Source organism: Dryobates pubescens, chromosome 13, assembly GCF_014839835.1.
Source record: "Dryobates pubescens isolate bDryPub1 chromosome 13, bDryPub1.pri, whole genome shotgun sequence".
NCBI classification, from domain to species: Eukaryota; Metazoa; Chordata; class Aves; order Piciformes; family Picidae; genus Dryobates; species Dryobates pubescens.
The window spans coordinates 28,920,247-28,939,346 of NC_071624.1; the positions used below are offsets into that span (position 1 = coordinate 28,920,247).

Genomic DNA, 19,100 nt, shown 5'->3' on the forward strand with positions numbered 1-19,100 from the left:
GTTTATTGCCTTCACAACTCTGTGCAGCTGTACTACATCATCTGTGAAGAGGTTGGTTGGCTACATAGACTGAATGGGGCTTCCAGAAGAGAGCTGCTTAACCCAGGAGGAGTCAAGGACTATATATGCTCAAATTAAAAGGAGGAGTAGCTGGGGTGCTTTGTTCTGCCAATCTGTGTTGACTGAGTGATCAATGCAAATAGTAGGATTCCTCATTTCATGCCTCCTGTCCTTAACTTGAAACTGAGGTGATTTGCTGTGTCAAATGGTCTGGACTGTGGCCTGGGGCAGCGTTTAGCCCAGAAGTGACTTTGCCATGCGCTGGACCTCCTCACAGTCTGAGTGGTTGGAGAGGGATCAGGAACTGTGAACCATTCAGAGGCATAACTCAGTGTGGTAGCTGTATGTGTGAGGCTTCCCTCTGTGGGAGCAGGGCAAGAACAAAAATAACTCTTAAAATTCAGGCTGGAGCCAGCAGAGATGCCTTGTAGCGTGCCTTTGATGCAGTGTATGAACTTTTGCGTACCACCAAAAATCATACTACAGTTGAAATACTAAATAAGTAGAACTGGAAACCAAGAGATGTATTAGAAGGAAGACCCAAAACTTCTAGAGATAAGTGCCCTGCTCTTTTTTGCACTGACACAAGCAGAGCTGCAGTGAGGGAAGCTTGTGCTGGGGGAATGAAGGCAAAATAACACCAACGGTGGTGCTGTTTATCAAAGGTGTGTGAAACTCATTTTGCTCTTCTACTCTGCCCAAGTAGACCTGTGGCAGAATAGTCACAGGAGCACAGTAAATGCTGTTATTTCTTACAGGTGGAGTAACAGTCCAGCTTTGTGTTGCACTTCTTTGCTCGCTGTTTTCCATTCAGGACTTGCCACGGCAGCTGTACAGTAGAGGGGAGTAAAAAGGATGAGAGGGCTTTTTGTGTAGGTGTAAGGATCAGAATTCCTGGACTTAAAGGCACAGAAATGGTTCTTTTCAGAGAGAGAAAAAAAAAAGAAGAATGTGTTTAAGCTCCAGTTTCATTGTCAGAGTCCCCAGTGAATGCAAAGAAAAGCTCTTGCAGACCACGTATTCAGACAAAATGATTACCAGACACTACTTAAGTTTTGGGCTCTGTTTCCATTCCTAATTTACTCTTAATGAAATTTCTCTTGTGTAGAGTGGGGTCCATGTATAAAGGCAGGAATCACATACTTGTAGTTTCCCTCCTTTTAGTCTTACACATCTATTAATGTGAGGATGTCTGATAATACTTAAATTGAAGCTGACCTGCTGATTTGCAAACAGGAATATTTATCTTCCATGTATAAGGAACGTGGCTTCATTGTCAGCTCTTTGGCATAAGAAGCCTGAGCTGCAGGTATTGCATTTGAATCCAAAGAGTGCCAGAAGGAGGTATTCAGACATACTGAAGCCAGGTTTGGCATTTGCCTCTCCCTCTTACACATACACACACAGAGAAATCTATGTCTGTCTTTGCATCATGTTGACTCTCTGTATAGCTTGCTTTGAGTATTACCTTGGTTGTGGAGCCAGATCTGCTGTCTGCAGTGGGCAATATTTGTTCTCTTTCAAAGACAAGTGTCAAGACCAAATTCTGCATCTGTCAGCTTAAGTGTAAGTCATTTCACTCTCGGTGTCCACGTGAAGAGTGCAGAGTTTCTGTGCTGAGTGGTGTGGAGAAGGTAATGGAGCCTGTGTCAGTCACTGTCTAAATGAACCAGCAAGCAACAGCCAAGCACTGAAAGTTTAAAACTGTACTGACCTATAAAACAAATTCAAGTCACTAAAGCTCCTGCTGAGAGCCAGTTGTACATTCCCAGTGATTTTTGCACTCCTGGGGTCACTCCCATTCCCAGCACTTCAGCTTTTCACCCAGAAAGTTCTGAGGAGATTCTCATCGTTGCCTGTGGTTGGCTTTCATGAATCAGCAGTTGATTCTGGTACCTGCAGTGACTTAATGCATGCTCAGCACTGGTGGAAGCAGTTTGTAGCACGATATCTTAGCGCTCTGCAAAGTGTTCCTCGTGTCTGCTGATGCTGGGCAGCTGTGAATCTCGCAGTCCCTAAGGAAAGTTTCCTGTCTGATTTTTTAAGCTCCAATTGGAAACTACACCTTCCAAAAAGCTTGCTACTCAAAGGGTTCTTGGCAAAATCTCAGCCATCTCTTGAGGGTCATTAGACTCTGCCTCATAAATTGATCTTGAAGCCAATTTATCTCCTATGACATCCTGCCATTTTAATGTTTGCCTGTGGCTGCCCGAGTTCCTGCCTCCAAGTTTGAGTTCACCGTTACACTCTTCTGATCAGACAAAAAGTCATTTTGGGTTCAGGAACAGCCAAAGAACTTGCAGAAAAAATCCTGATGAGGTCATCAGAGTTCTTCTGAATGAAGGTAAGAGCCTCCCAAAGGCATCTTTAACACAGATTAAATGTCTAATTCTATGACTGAGAATGTCTGGGGGGGGGGGTTGGGGGGAGGTTGGACCAGTGTAAAAGAAATGGAATAAGGAAGAGTGGAGTTAACTTGTCCCTAGTACTGATTGGAACCTACAAATCCATGTTTCAGACAGTTTCCTGTGATATTTTACATCCTAATTAATGTTATTTGTCTGCTGTAAAATGCAAAAGCTTACAATCCACCATTGTGTAACTGTTTCCTCACAGATGGTGGAAATTGAAATTCCATAGTCTCCATCCTTGGAGGTTTTCAAGACCAGACAGGATAAACCCCTGAGCAACCTGGTCTGGCCTCATAGCTGACCCTGCTTTGAGCAGGAACTTAGACTGGGTGACTTCCTGAGGTCCCTTCCAAGCTGGATTATCCTATGATCCTGTAGCAAATTTCATCTCTGGAGAAGACTCACTTTGGCAATCAATTCATTTTTGTAGCTGTTTAAGGATCAGATACCTCAAATGAAAAAAGGCTTTACTGGATTTGTAACACAAAGGGAGAAAGGTATTGCCGAAAGTACCCACATTGTGGATGGCTCTTTTTGGCTTCATTGCACACTCATTTCCAAGCCTTTGTGGCAATACACTGTTTGGCAACAGTGAAAGTTTCAAGGTCTTGCTTTGACTTCCCCCCCTTCAAGTTCTCAAAATGATTTGGGCACTTTATTGTCGTGTCTTGAACCAAGAACATGGAGAGAAGACAGCTGGGCTGGGAGTAGTGCTCAGAAAACAGAGATATTCTGCCTGTAATTAAATGAATGCCTTCTGAGAACAGTAATAACAACAACAGTAATAACAATAATAAAATGTAACCAAAGCCTCAAAAGGAAGCCTAAAAGTCAAGATTGTGACCTGTATCCCACTAATTTGCTTCTGTTCTTCTTCCTGAAGTCTCAAATGCCACAGCATGGCAGTGTTACATGCTTTTTCTCTTGGAAATAAGCTTCTCCTCTGTGTATTAAACCCTGCTGTCAGTCTGTATGTGCTGATGTGCTGCTCATTTGTGCCTGTGTTTTGCAGCTGTTCTGTCTGATAGTTCCTTCTGCTCTCACTGGCAAGCAAATTAGAATGGCAGAGCAGTGTCCTTTCGATGCATTGTTTGCTCTAGTTAGTAGCCCCTCAGAGTTGGTGTGGTTTGGTCGTGGGGTTTTTGGTTTTGCTTCCCCCCCCCCCCCCCTCTTTTTTCTTCTCCACACTGGATGGAGATTATTCCATCCCTTTTGGTGTAAAGATCCTGAAGCAGAAGCTCTGAGAGAGGCAGAGCCACACTTGTTGCCTCATTGAGTTCAGGTGCCCATTTTGAGTGAATAGTCTCAAATGATTAGAGGAAAGGAGGCAGGAATGTTACCATCCCTCTCCTTGGAAATTGGTTTCCTGGCTTTAAATACTTAAATTTCTTTCTATCTGAGCAACTCGGAATTATTATTGTATTTTGTATTCTTGGTTGCTCATCAGGTCCCAAAGCTGAGTTGGTGGAGTGTAAGACGCTCTCCTTCAGCAGTCCTAGCAACACCACCAACGTTTTATCCTCTCCCCTTTGTGTAGTGATGATGGGGTGATTAACTGCGAAATTGAGCTGTGCCTCAGGATGGCGACTGTGTTGCTTCTTAACTCCCTCGATTGTTGTCTCTATCTCCATAGGTGCCTGATCTCTACCAGCTAACACAGCCCTGCATGGATGCATGGCCAGGCCTGTGAGACACTTCAGGACATACCTTCAACTTGCTGCTGAAAAAGGGAAGTTTCAATCTGAAGAAGCACCTCCAGTTTTTTTTTTTCCCTGTTGCCCTCTCAAAGCCGAGTGTATGTCAAAGTGTGATTGCTGCTCAGGTTCACCTCCACCTCACGGGCAAGAGCCAATTTCTCCATTTCAGAAGGTTTCTCTTTTCAGAGGACTCCATGAGGCAGAAGAAGTTCTGAATTAATCTAAAGCAAACTATGCCATAAGAAACAATCACAAAGATTTGGGGAGCTGAAGTAACTGAGGGCTATTTTTGGGGTTTTTTTTTTGGAAGGATGGGGATATTTGCCATGAAACAAGTTCAAACATGCCAGTTTAAGACTAAAGAAAAGACAGGACTGAGTGTGTCTAGTTTGTAAAGTGCATACACATGGAGTTCTCCATATAGTGTTATACTCCTAGGTCTGTGTCTAGCTCCATGCCTGCACACAGATCAGGATCTGCACACACACACAGAGCAGGTGACTGAAACCCAGCAGGAAAGCTGAGTACAAACATGAAGTGATGTGTTCAGTATCGGCTGCTTGGGTGCTTTCAGGTTTTTTGTGTTGTATTAAGAAGGCACTCACCACTGGGTGGCATGTCTGGCTCAGTCTGTGTCAGGAAGCAGGGTGGTGCCCGAGCAGTGTGTCCTGCTATGACTTTCCCAAAGGATGCCTCACGTCAGGTTTGTCCTGGCTGTGAGAACTGCAGATGGAGAAACCAGAAAGAAAAGAAATTCTGGCATGAAGCCCCTAGTAAATATCCTCTCAGAAGGGAAGTGTTTCTCATGCCCTTTACTCAGGTGAAGTATATGATCATCAGGGAGAACTTGCTAAGGTTCAGCTTTGCAACTGGAGATACCTGGAGACAGCTTTCCTTGGATGCTAAGGAGAAACCTGGGAGCTGCCATCTCTACCAAGAGACCATCAGGATTCATTCCAGGACTGGAGTTTTGTATTTTGGCTGTGGGATTTCCGTCCTTTCCTTCTGGATGTGAAGACTTAGCAAGGGCCTGGTCTCAGAGCAGGCTGAGCTAGCAGAAAAATCTGCAGGATGTCCTGGCTTTGGCATGGCCTTCACTTCTGTGCCGTGCCCCTGGAGTGTACACACAGATACACACTTGTGTTGCCTTTCTTTTCTGTGCTGGCAGCTGTTGAATGTTCGTTTTTATGTTTTAAGAAATATATATTAAAGTGCCAAATAAATGTTTAAGTGTTTGGAACTGTCTGCTGCCTGCCCTTGGCCTCTCTTCTGTTCTGTGCCTCAGTAGCTGTGTGTCTCTTCTCTGTGTCCCCTTGGCGTTCAGGAGGCTTCACAACAATGCCAGGAGCTGTGTCAAAGACTAGACTGCAGAGGAATTCTTTCTGGAACTAGGCTTCTGTGGTCCTAGGCCACCTGTAATGAAGAGGTCATTGCAGCAGTTTAGAAGTTTCACAGGCATGCCAGCTGCTGTTGCCTAAATCTACACATTAAGCAGAGAAAGAGCTGTACCTTGTTGACTGTCCATTGTCTACAGCACCCAAATGTAGAAAACAAGGAGGCTAACTCTTGCCACTAGGGAAGAGCTCACTGCATCTATTTGTCTCGCCAGTGAATGAATGAATGAAACTGGACTGTGATTTTTGTGAAAAGGGCTGGACTTTTTAATTCCTTTGTGGCTAAAGTGTGTCTGCTTCTTCCTGGAGCTGCTCCACTTAAGCCAGCTGCACTTGCAGCATTGATGTGTAAACCATTCACTCTTGTTTCAAGGAAAGCACACAGCAGTAGATGACATTTCCTTCAAATCCATCCTTTATGTGGCAGAGCTTGCTTAGCCTTCCTGGATGGCCTAAAATATACAGGGCTGAATAAATCCTGTGCACAAGGAATCAGTTCTGGTTTGAAGCTATGGCTGTGATCTCTGGTGCCAGCCTCCTGAATCGGCTTGCTGCTGCAAGTTAAGCTCTTACTGTTCTGCTTCTCTATTAAGAAACCCATCTGTGTACACATACCTGCACTCCCTCTTCACACAGATTTTTCTCTTTAAAACTGGAAAGCATTCACCAAGTTTCATAATTCTCCATTGCTTGTTGGCTGCTGTGTGTGGTTTGAGCTGCAGCAGATACCTCTCACCACTGTTCTTCCTACCTCTCATCCCATGGTTTGCAGCATAGGAGGCCTCAATTTTCTAATGTGATTGTGTTTAATCTAGGAGATTGTTTCAAAGGGCATTAGAAGCCTATTGCAAATACAGGAAGCATCCTAACAAAATTGGAGCCGGTAGTAGCTCCAGCACTTGAATCTTCCTTAATTACCCTGCACAGTGACAGAATAATGGCAGCTGATTTCTCATTGCACTTTTCTGTGGCATGGTATAAGGCCTGGTCTAGTTACTCTAAATTGACTTGACATGTTTGCAGCCCTGTGCAATCAAAGGCTAGACTAGGTTGTGAGGTTTGAGCTGTTCTGAGAGTTAAATCCTAACCAGTGAAGTGATGGCTGCCAGGAGCATACTTCTGACTTGTTCTGTTCTCAGGCTTTACCAGTTAACCTACAGGCAATGTACTATTCCTTTCTTACTCTAATGTTCCACAAACCTTGTGCATAGCCTTGTTGCCTAGATAACTGGGCAGAAGTCTTGTGCAGGGGCCTGTTTAATTCTTGAAAGCCTAATAGATTGCAGTAGGTGGCAGAAATCTATTGCAGATTGACAGGTTCAATTGGGCTGGAAGGGACCCCTTAAAGGTCACCTTGTCCAACCCTCCTGCAGTGAGCAGGGATGCCTCCAGCTAGATCAGGCTGCCCAGGACCACACTGAGCCTGATCTTCCTCCATGCTTTTCTAGAAGCAGGACTCCTTTAACTTTTGTGTTCTGTCATTTGTACTTTATAAAGCCACAGAAGAAAAAGATAACTCAAATTTACTCGGCACAGCACCGGCCTCCTCTGAGCTGAGAGAATCTTACCCAATCTGCCTTTTCTTCTTATTGGATTAAATGGAGAATGGAACTGAAATGGCCTTTTCTCTAACCATCTGCCTCTGCAGGCTCCCCTGGCACACAAGGAGCTTGAATGAATTAGCAAAGGAATAGCCAATATCTGCTTGAAGACAGCACCTCCTTAAGCTCTGCCGGAAATAGAAACCTGAGTCACTCTTACTCCCTTATTTGTTGACACCCTTTAGCTGCTTGCATTTTGTGGACTGTGATGCTAAAAGGGAAAGAAAAAGGTTCTGACTTCTCTTTTTAGCACAGCAGAAGTTGTTCAACCCTATAGGCACTTTCTGGATGGAGTTCTCCAGCCCTCTTATGAAACAAGTACTGCTTTCGCTCATGTAACTCTTGGGGGCTACTGCACTTTTAAGTAGGGAAAGTGGTGGGAAGCAGAACCTGTTGATCCACACGTCTTAAGCAGCTAGGAGATCAGGAAAATAGTGTGCAAATACTCTTTTAACATGGCTCTGCTAGATAGTTGCACTTGAGATCTACCTGAGAGCTACCAGGTAAGTACAGTGTCAGTGCTAAGCAGTGGCAGCCAGATCTATAAAATGCAGGACTGGAAGGAACAGTTGCACTGTGTGATTCCATTTGCTGTCTAACAGAGCTGTGGACTTCATTAGCTCCTCTAAGCTCAGCACCTAATCTTGACTTCAACATTTCTTTTCAATGGAGTAAGTTAATGATCTTTGCTGTTAAAATCCAAGCCTCGTTTCTAGTTTGCATTTCTCTCTTTTCATTCTAACTGTTGAATTTTGGTGGTGGTGTGCCTGCTAGGATGAGGCATTTAACAGTTTTAGTCCCCATATAATTGCTTATGGGACTGACTTGTTCAGCAGCTGTCCTTGTTGATGGAACCATAGAACTGTTGAGATTGGAAGACCCCTCTGAGATCTTCAAGTCCAGCTGCTCACCTAGAGCTCCCAATCCCATCACCAGGCTGGTGGTGAGATTGCTGTAGGATGGGCTGGGAGAGTTGAGTTGCCAAAGTTGTTTATTATGGAGGATGCTTTGGGGTCCAATTTTTATGGCTATTACCTGAACCCTGTCCAGCTATTTTCAGTTATGGCATTTTAGCTGGTAACAATTACTCCAGCAGTGGCCATGCTAGTTAAAGGCACAGAGTGTAAAATAACACCCTGCTCTGTGGTTGCTCTCCTCATCATACACAGAGGACCACCCTAGGCCCCTGTGCTGTATTGATAGCCCATCCTCAGGTAATTATTGATCATTACTCACAAATCTCATCAAACTGCCTTTTTTTTCCCTACCATAACTCCCCACCCTGTGTGAGGATGGGGAATGAGGATGATATGGTTAACAACTCAGGAAAGTTTGTAAGACTCAATGACTTAAATGTTTGCCAGGCTCTCTGAGCAAGGGACATGAACGTTCTAAGGAGTGCCCATGCTGGGGGCACTGCAGTGACAGAGGTGCATCGTTGGATTTGCCTTACTACATAGAAGGATCTTTAATCCCTGCTTGCATTTCCTGTTGCTCCTGACTTTGATCTGGTTTCTGCTTTGCAGGCTGACAACTGAAGAGGTGGACTCCCTGGAGGCTGATACGACCAACCGTTGGCAAGGAGTCTGCATTAGCAGAGCATCTCCCACGCCCTCAGAATCTGCTGCTACTGTGAAGTCCCTGATAAAGTCTTTTGACTTGGGATGCTCAGGTATTTGAACACTGTTCTGTACTGAAAATTTTTCTAGTAGTGAGCACATGATTTTTCCCTTTTGTGTGTCAGGGTTTAGTTGATCAGATAGTGTTGGATGATGTGTTGGACTCCATGATCTCAAAGGTCTTTTCCAACCTGGTCTGGGCTATTCTATTCTACTCTACTCTATTCTAATCTATTCTACTCTACTCTATTCTACTCTACTCTGCTCTACTCTACTCTACTCTACTCCTTTATGGATGTTTTCTGTTGGTGCATGGTACATAAATATCCTCTCTGCCGTGTCACTACACCAGTGGTTCCCTGCTCTGACAAGAGGGAGATATCTGGGTTTGAATTGCAAAAGTTTCTGTGTTTTTTTGCCTTGTAGGTAGCACTGGACAAAATATCCCAGTTCACAAGGTCCCCAGGAGCCCTCTAAGTGGAATTCCAGTGAGGACAGCCCCAGCTGCTGCTGTTTCCCCCATGCAGGTACAAGTTGCTCTTTCCAGCCTCGTGGTTTTCAAATGAGTAGATGCAGTGTTCAGGAGAGCATGACACAGCTTCAGCATGCCAACGTGCATGTGCTGACAAGAGGAAGGGGAAACTCATCTGTTTATTTGCTATGAAACATCAAATGCTGTAGCACTAACAAAAAGGATCAAAGTGAGTTTGTCTTTGACTTCAGCTTAGAGGTCTCAGTGGACGGATGTGAACTCTTCGGAGTACAGTTCTGAATCACTGCTGACCAGAAAATAGGTTTTGGTTATTGGAAGTGAGGTACAAGAAACAACAGACTGAGCTAGGTAATAGAAGCATCTTTGGGTTTGTGACACCTAAACCATGTTTGCTGTGAGCAACAAATGATGCAGATAGATCTGTGAAGTAGTTCAGGAACAAACATAATGGCAGCAAAAAATATTGTTCCTTTCTCCTTTTTACTTTTCACAACCATTTGCCCAGGTACGGCTGACACTTTGGGGAAAGGTTTCTGTAGCCCTCCACCTGCTTTGTGATCTTGAGATACCAGAAGCATCTCCTCTTTCTTCTTGCCCATTTAAGTCTGATGAGAAGTACTTTTTTAATTACATTTTGTACATTTGCTTGTTTGACAGAGACATTCTGTTTATAACAATGCCAAGCCAGCCAGCAAGGGTGTTGCCAGGCACACAGATCTTTCAGACCTTCCTCTTGCAGGTAAGTTGCAGGAAATGCACAAATGTTGCCTCTTTTGATTATGAAAAGCTTGTCATGAACTGTTTGCCTCTGCCTGGGCTGTTCTTCTCCTATGGTCAAACACAAAGAAGTATCTTGCTGTCAAACACAAAGAAGTACCTCTCCTATGAGGACAGACCAAAAGAGTTGGGGCTGTTCAGTCTGGAGAAAAGAAGGCTCCGAGGTGACCTAATTGTGGCCTTCCAGTATCTGAAGGGGGCTACAAGAAGGCTGGGGAGGGACTTCTTAGGATATCAGGTAGTGATAGGACTAGGGGGAATGGAATGAAGCTGGAGGTGGGGAGATTCAGACTGGAGGTGAGGAAGAAGTTCTTCACCATGAGAGTGGTGAAGCCCTGGAATAGGTTGTCCAGGGAGGTGGTTGAGGTCCCATCCCTGGAGGTGTTTAAGACCAGGCTGGGTGAGGCTCTGGCCAGGCTGATCTAGTGTGAGGTGTCCCTGCCCATGGCAGGGGGGGGTTGGAACTAGATGATCCTTGTGGTCCCTTCCAACCCTGACTGATTCTATGATCTTCAGAGTCTTTTGTTTTGGAGAGCTTATTAATTGTGCTGTGTTTCCATTCCCATTTTGACTGTAGCCTTAGAAACCCAAAAGGGAGCTGATTTATTGTGGTTTGCCAACACAAACTTGCCTGCCTTATTCCAAAGTACCCACCGGCACCTCTCTAATCCATGCTGTGGAACTGGAGAGGATTGGATTTGGTTCAACATGTATATATCTGGAGGGGGTCCAGAGCACTGTCTTCTGAAGGTTTATTTGTTTTTAAATTGAACTCCATTTGAAACACATCAAACATTTCAGACGCCAGTGTGACTGCTTGAGGAGCGCTCGCGTTTGGTCTCAAAATAGTTTGTTTTGAGACTTCTCAAGAGAGGAGTTTGTTTTTATTTCACACTTTGCTTTTGTTCCCTTGTCATTTAATATTCTTTTCCCCCCAGAGTTTGTTTCCCATTTTCTCCAGGGCCCTTGCTTTTGATTATCTAGTCCTGAATGTAGGTTGTCCTGTTGGAATCAAAGCTGGTAACAACAGGCTGTTGACTTCTTAAGGACAGATGAAATGTTACATTCCTGTAGTGGAACTGCAGGGAGGGACAAACCCAAAACTCAGTCTCAGTTTCTTCACTGGTAGACTGGATTTTCTGCAGCAGTTTACTAGTACAGGAAAGAAGTTAGAACCTGTCTTTGGTTGTAGACACTTCAGATAACCTGCTGAGCCTCCCCTTTCCGTCCTTCAAAGCTGAAGAGTTCTGTATCTGAAGAGCAAAAAAGTTATAGGGGATAGGATAGGAATTGGGATAGGGATTGGGATAGGGATAGGGATAGGAATTGGGGTAGGGATAGGGACAGGAATTGGAATAGAATAGGAATGGGATAGGAATTGGAATAGAATAGGAATGGGATAGGAATAGGAAAGGGATAGGAATAGGAATAGAATAGGAATAGGGATAGGAATAGGAATAGGAATGGGATAGGGATAGGAATAGGAATGGAATAGGAATGGGATAGGGATAGGAATAGAATAGGAATGGGATAGGGATAGGGATAGGAATAGAATGGAATGGAATAGGAATAGGATAGAATGGAATGGAATAGAATGGAATAGGATTAACCAGGATGGAAAAGACCTTTGAGATGGCAGCAAAAAGCAAATAACCTCTTGTCAGTGCTGCTTCTTTCTCCTGCAGGAGTAAATGCTAAGCAAGCAGAAATGATCAGTGAAAGAGACAGTTTACTTACTTGTATGAGTTTGTTTCCAGAAATGTCTTGCATGAGAGTATATAATGGATCCTAACCAGAACATAATCTTTTTTAATCTCTAGCAGTTGGCTGTGGAGTAAAGTAATGAGTCAACTGTATAATATAGTGCCAGTCCTCAGTAATAAATATCCCTCTCCAGGCCATGGATAATTACTGTTATTACCCATAGGTAACTGTGCTGTGAAAAATCTGTTGAAATACACAGATAGTTTATTAGCCATTGCAGGGCAAAAAAAAATTTATGGGTGCTTATCTGACAAGTTCCTTTATTTACAGCTTCTCTTTGTACCTGGATTTAATTTAGTTCCAATAATCCATAGCAAAGGCTTACTCACTAGAAAGTTGTAATAGCTCTGGTTCCAATCTAAATAATCCTGGAAGACAGTTGGTCCAAGCCCTGTGCAAACAGCATTGAATTAAAAAATATCCCCAAGGAAATTCAGAGTGAAGTAGTCTCCACAATAATAATCTTCTGGCTGATTCCATCTGACCAGTGTCACAGCAGGGTTCTGTAATGTCCTTAATATGACCCAGATTTTATGTTGTTGGAGAGCAGTATGGATTACTTCTCAGAGAGAAGCTGATCTGTGGCTACAATCTTTTAATTTAGAATCAGGGGTTCACTGGATCTGTCCTGGAGTTCCTAGCAGCCAGAAATAATCAAAGGAAGTATAGTACTGAAGCAAGTGAGGCTCAAGAGTATTGAAAACTGGATGCTCTCACCTTGCACCACTGCAGGCATAATTCAAGCTGGTAACCACCAGCTTTCTGTACACAGTGCTGACAGGATGTGATTTGCCTTAATCACCTTGCATATTTTTCATGCAATTATTATCCTGTTTCTCCTTCCAAATGACTCCTAATTTGCCCTCATCTCCTCCATCTTTTCTTTCTAGCTAGATGCTTCCAATAGCCTTTAGAGCTAGCAGGAAGCTTTCCTTCTCCTTGCTTTTACTGTACCATGCATGGGCACATCCTGAGTGATTAGCACAGCATTTCCTAATTAGGCCATGCCTTTATTTTAATGATAATTTTACAGCACTTTTGTTTAATTTGGCTATGATTATAATCTAGTGAAAAACCTACATTCCTCTCTAGGATGTTCAGACTTTGTTCATTGATGTGCCCTGTGCAGGAATTCTGTATCTCTAAGCAGAATAGTCTTAAGTTTAAAATAGTCCCAAGAATCATTCAGTGGATGCCTGTCTGATGGGTGTAGCAATTCCCCAGCATAATGAGGAGCTAGAAGAGTCATACACATTTGGAATGTCCAGAGGAACACCAACAAAAAGACTTCTAAAACCTGTGCTGTTTCTTTTTTGTTCTGGATTCACGGTGCACACAGAGCAGGAGCAGGTGAGTGGAAGGAGAGGTGACCCTGACTGAGCAGGGTGCATGCAGTCCAGTGCAGCAAAGCTCTGCCAACAGCCAAGCTGCTGCAAATGAGACTGTCTCCTGGGACTGGATTCTGTGCTTCTCCATCTGGACTTCTTAACAGACAGGAATGTAGCAGCCCTTTATGCTGTGTAATGAAGGTGCAGGAATGCCTGCAACTCTTGGCAGCTACAAATGCTGCTTTCATCTTGCAAAGTTCAGGAGGCAAAACAAGAGCAGCTTCACTCCTGCTGGAATGAGGTTTTTATTTGGCAACTGCTGATGCACAACCCCCCAGGTACTCCTGAAGAGAAAGTTAGGACTGATCCAGTGGTACTAGCCTTTGCTGAAGCTGAGATAAGGAGGAACTCACACCCTCTAGTTGATATGGCATTAACTGATAATTAACACTGGGAGGCAAATGAAAAGGAGGAGAAAAAGTTGTTCCACGTTCAGTGGATTTCTGATAAGAGCTCATAATGGGCTGGCCACAGCCTCTGCCTTATTGATAGCTTGTCTACAAAAACAAAGCAGCCAACATTGCCTGTGTCATACCTGGCTCCACCTCATGGCTGATAGGCATGGGGAGATCATTTGATTTGTATGATCTCTTTGTCTTTTCTTCAAGAAACCTATCAATGCTGGGCTTCATAGCTGCTTGTTTTGCTGATTTGGATTAGGTTTTACATCTATATGCACACAAATGCAAATATCTATCTATCTATCATGGCTATTATGTAAATAAATATCAATACAAACCACATAACATATGTCAGTAAAATTAACTTCTGCTATGAATATATTGAGACTTCCCAATTTTCTGTCAGAAGGGATGCCAAGCATCATGGAGTTGATGGTCTTTGAGGTCTTTTCCAACCTTATTGATTCTATGTGCCAACAAGTGCCTTTCACTGCTGCCTTGAGCTAGGCTGTGTCCAGGAGACCAAGAGGCTTTTGAGTTCCAAGCCTGCTAATGGCAGCAAAGAAATTATTGTGCTAGAGCTTCTCAGTCATCTGGTGAGGATATCTGGCGACCAGCTTTTGAACCTTTAAGACTGTAGGTTTTGGTATTTCCCCTCATTCACCTGAGGCCCCTACCCCCTAGCAGGAGTATCAATCACAGGAAACCAGGCAGGCTGTACTGTTGAAATCATCAAAGCCATGCCTTGTTATGATCACCTCTAATCTGCTCAAGGTTTCCTAGCCCCATGTGTGTTTAATGAACAAATGAGTACATTTGTTTAGAATCAAAACAACAGACTACATATTTTGTGCTGGGTGGCAGGACAGTGATTAATCAAGTTCCTCAGACTGCAAGCTGACAGCTTTTTTTTTTTTCTCCTTCTTTCTTTTTTTTTCCCCCTTTTCATTTCTCACAGACCTTCTGAAGGGGAGGAATGAAGAGCTGAAACCAGACCATTACCTCCGTAAAAGCCCCTCCCTGGAATCCCTCAGCAAACCCCCCATGGCCTTCAGCAGCAGAATGCTTACCTCTACCCCCAGCAGCTTGAAACCCCAAAGCAAACTCAGGTACCACCTCCATCTCCTCTGAAAAACAATGCCCTGGAAAGATTGTCAGCATTACCTGGCACCAGGATGAGGGTTCTAAGCTGGGAGACCTGCGTCTCACTGCTGGCTGGGTCTGTCCAGTTCAGAATTACTAGGCTGTGCCAGCTATCAAAATTCAGATTATAGTAACCACAGTTACCTGTAAGATGAGCAATCATGACAAAAGGAGGATAGAAAGCTTTCAGGAGCCACTAAATTGGATACAAGAATTCCATCATGTGCATGAGTGGTCAACCCTCATTAGCTTGTTGTAGCTTTGTATGTTAAAAACGAGGAGCTTTGAGGTCTAAGAAAGCTGGGCACAGCATTTTCTTCTGTCTTGAGAAAAAGCATTAACTTTCCTCATCTCCACCATTATTTCCAACAGCAGAAGCTGTAGGCTGGTGACAAAGCAGGTACAGGACTTTTCATCAGGGTGTCTAGCGGTAGGGCAGGGGGAATAGTTTGAAGCTGAGGGAAAGTAGGTTTAGACTGGATCGTAGGAAGAAGTTCTTCATTCTGAGGGTGGTGAGACTCTGAAATAGGCTGCCCAGGGAGCTTGTGGATGCCTTCTCCCTGGGGATGTTCAAGGCCAGGCTGGATGAGGCCTTGAGCAGCTGAGTCTAGTTGAGAGGCATCCCTGCCCATGGCAGGGAAGTGGGAATAGATGATCTCTGAGGTCCCTTCCCACCTAAGCCATTCTATGAATTGTCCTTGAGGCCTTGGCTCCAGTCCAGCTTTCAGATTTTTCATTGTATTCAAGAACTTGTTCTGCATCAGCTCATCTGGGTGTGGATTTGCAGTTACAGATTCTTTGGTCAGTTCTGCACCCCAAATCCTGGTTTTAATAGCAAACACAGAATGCAAGCTCTGGCAGCTGTGATCGTTTGGCTTACACTGAGGTTCTGGGCTGCCATCCTGCTTTGTCATACAGGTGTTATTTATACACAGATAAAAATATAAATAAAAGAGAATTCAAGCAGATTTTTAGCTTCTCTCTTACCCTTCTCTGAATTAGTGTGGAGAGAAAGGACCCACTGGCAGCCCTGGCTCGGGAGTATGGTGGTTCGAAGAGGAATGCTCTGTTGAAATGGTGCCAAAAGAAGACTGAAGGATACCAGGTAAGGGATTGGGTGCTGAGGATACCAGGTAAGGGATTGGGTGCTGAAGGATACCAGGTAAGGGATTGGGTGCTGAAGGTTACCAGGTAAGGGATTGGGTGCTGAGGATACCAGGTAAGGGATTGGGTGCTGAAGGATACCAGGTAAGGGATTGGGTGCTGAAGGTTACCAGGTAAGGGACTGGGTGCTGGAGGTTACCAGGTAAGGGACTGGGTGCTGGAGGTTACCAGGTAAGGGAATGGATGCATTTTTACTTTTCTCTGGAGAGTTATGAATCCATCAGTTTCCTACAGGTGTGCAGTAAGCAACATGACTTCAAATGAAGATGTGTATTTCAGGCTGCTGACTTTTTGTGTGTTTGCTTCTCCTGGCTGTTTCCCAGCTGCTCCCTTCAGATTTCTTTTACACTGCAGCCCCCAGTATTACATTATTGTAAGTAATGTGTGTACAAAGCACAGAATATTTACTGCATCACTTTTCTTTGACCCTGCAGTCCCCAGTATTACATTACTATGAATAATTTGTGTGCAAAGCACCAAACATCTACTGCACCAGATGTCAAAGAGTGGATGTGTGCAGCAGCTTCATTTTGGCATCAGTTCTTGAAATGCCATTCTAATGTACTTATTTTTCTGTAGGCTTCTGTGGGGGATATGCTGTTGTGAGAATATTTTCATTGGTCATTTCTGTAGAACCAGAGGAATATTTCTTTGCCTCTTTGGCTTCAACCAAATGAAGGCTGCATCCTGGGGGCCCTCTCTTTCTAACCTGCTGCACTTTAGTAGGATTTTACAAAGCAGGTTTTGACTGCTTGAGAAATGTCTCCTTTCTTTGCAGTGATTTTTTTCCACAGGCACAATGGTTTGTTGCAGTTCTTGTATTGGTATTCCTGGGCTTATCAAGCTCTGGCTGGTGTTTGAATGCAGTTGTCAGGCCTTTGGTTCTGCTTGTGATTGCCTTCTGCAGCTTGGTTATAGACCTATAGATACATGCTGGGTGTGCAGAACAGTCTTGGTTTGATACCACGTTGAGATTTTTCTTTCCTTAGAACAGTATTGTTTGTTACTCAGAGCAGAAGGCAAAAGCAGTTACCACTGTGTGATATGCACCCTGCAGCAAGGCTTTAATAAAAGCAGAGTCCATCTTTGAAGTAAATAATAAGGGGTTTTTTTTGTGGTGGTTTTTTTGTTTCTTCACAACCAGCTCTTTGTGAAGCATTAGCTGCAGGGTGCAGGGGTTTGGAAGAACAGAGACAGTAGCTTTCCCTTTAAGTAAAGTGAACTATAAGAGTTTGAGTCCTTTCTTAGCACTGCCTGCACCAGTTTCAGAGAGGGAAAAGCAACAGAGAAGGCTCTTGACTGTAGACATGCTTGAGAAAGTGTAAAGCCAGGGTTTGCATTTAGCCTCCAGTTCTGTGATGCTGCCTAAATGGCTACAGTGCTGTCCCCTCAAGCTGTATGCTCTGTGCTGTGTTCATTTGTTTTCTATCTCATCTACTAAAATTCCCCTGGCCTTGGATTTGAAGTTGAGAGGAACATTCCCATCCAGTCCTCAGAAAATGATTCATGGAATATGACCTCTCCAAGTGTAACTTCTGTTAAGCCAGCAAAAGCCATCTCTAGAGTAACACTTCCTCCTGACAGTGGTGCCCTTTTTGGTTTCAAGTGGCACATATGGTGAGCTTCCACTTCTTCTGAGTGCACTCTTAGAAGTGTTCTCTTAGAGCCAGCCTATAGTTTTCTTCCTCTGATTACACTGAAGTTGGACTAAATGAATTGCTTTCAGAGATTATTATGTGGCTTTGCCAATACAGAGGCCTGGCCTGATTCTGAAGGTACCAGACTGGCACCAAGAGTGATAACTATTCCATCCATGATAGAATAGAGAAGGAGTTTTATTTTCCTGAGCTGAACCCAAGCAGTGGAGCTAGCTGTGTATCAGATAGCAGGCCACCCAGGAGGTATGCAAGGCAATCTGGGTCTATTTGTTTTCCCTTTTAGTATTAGTCTCTGGGGGGAAGTCTGTCCAGGCTTCAGAGGACAGTGGAAGTCTTTGCTTTGTGCATGGCTGCTGGAGTGTTGTTGCTACGTGATTGTCCAGATGGTATTTCAGAACAAGCTTTGTGGTTTTGGTTCCTGCTCTGATGAGGTTCCTGTTCTGTGCATGGCTGTCCTCAGGCAGCAGAATTGAGTTTTCAGCAGTTTTTGCCAATCAGCAGGTAAAGCACTGACAAACACAGCATAATGCAGGGGAGCCTCAGAAGTTCAGACTGATGGAGGGAGCCTTGGCACCCAGAGTGTGAGATCTCAGGGCAGAAAGTCAAGTTGGGTGAACCAAAGGACAAAGCCAGTATGGACTTCTGGTGACAGCCATGCCTCTCTACACTCACTGCTTCATTTAGAGGCATTCTCTCTTGGACATTGCTGCTCAGATCCCCATTGCCATTGTGCTCTTGGCAGTGCATTCACTGATTTCTTGAACCAGCTTTTCCCAGACCCTTGCACTCTTACGATAAGGCTGATACTAGGCTCCACAGGGAGTTTTTATCATTCTTGAGTACAAAGAGCTGGAATTGGAGTAAAGAACGTCACCCTCCTTCCTGCCTTAGCCTCTGCAGTGGTGGGAATGAGGTAATGAGCTCTGCTGAGCAGAGCACCGATGACGTGCATGGCTTCTTTTCCATTGAGAATACCTCTGCCTGTGAGGCATCATCTCTGCAAATTCCAGTAGGATGTCTCATATTCTTGCTCAACATGAAGCCTAGAACCACAGATAGCTTTGGATGAGAACTCTTTTCAGCTCCATTACACAGTGGAAGGAAAGAATAAAAGACTTGCTCCTTGGCCGCCTGACTTCTTTTCTGCAGTGGCAAAATGTGCTGCCTTTGAGGTCTAGTGGCAGTTCCTGATGAGAGCTGGTGAGGAAGGAGGAGATTCCTGTCTGCTTTAAATTAGGAAGATACCAGATTTCATTAAACAGTGTGAGCAAAGTGGATTAGAATAACTGATACTCTCAGTAGCAGCTACTACCCGTGTCCTAGATTTCCTGAGGAAAGCTGGATTAATGACCTCAGAAAGTATCTGGGGATAAGGCAGGGACCAAAGGATGAGGCTCCACTTTTTAAATGCTTTAATCCATACAAGGCTTATACTATAGATAGAAATTTACATCCTGCTCCTGGCATATATCCTTTGCGTTGACTACAGTGGGAACATTCCTGGCTTTGAACTCCAGCGTGTCCCCCAGG

General features: G+C 44.1%; 1 protein-coding gene across 4 annotated transcripts in view; it reads left to right on the forward strand.

Moving 5' to 3' along the window:
- Positions 1-19,100, forward strand: part of SPECC1 (sperm antigen with calponin homology and coiled-coil domains 1) — a 99,842-nt gene that overhangs the window by 65,127 nt on the left and 15,615 nt on the right. For 3 of the 4 annotated variants that reach the window (XM_054166178.1, XM_054166179.1, XM_054166180.1), the window contains 5 exons: positions 8,690-8,835; positions 9,209-9,309; positions 9,933-10,014; positions 14,564-14,714; positions 15,751-15,853. In XM_054166178.1, coding sequence (XP_054022153.1) covers positions 8,690-8,835; positions 9,209-9,309; positions 9,933-10,014; positions 14,564-14,714; positions 15,751-15,853 — 583 coding nt within the window. Of the gene's footprint in view, positions 1-4,104; positions 5,977-8,689; positions 8,836-9,208; positions 9,310-9,932; positions 10,015-14,563; positions 14,715-15,750; positions 15,854-19,100 lie in introns of those variants that run through there. The other variant, XM_054166181.1, reaches the window with a different exon arrangement.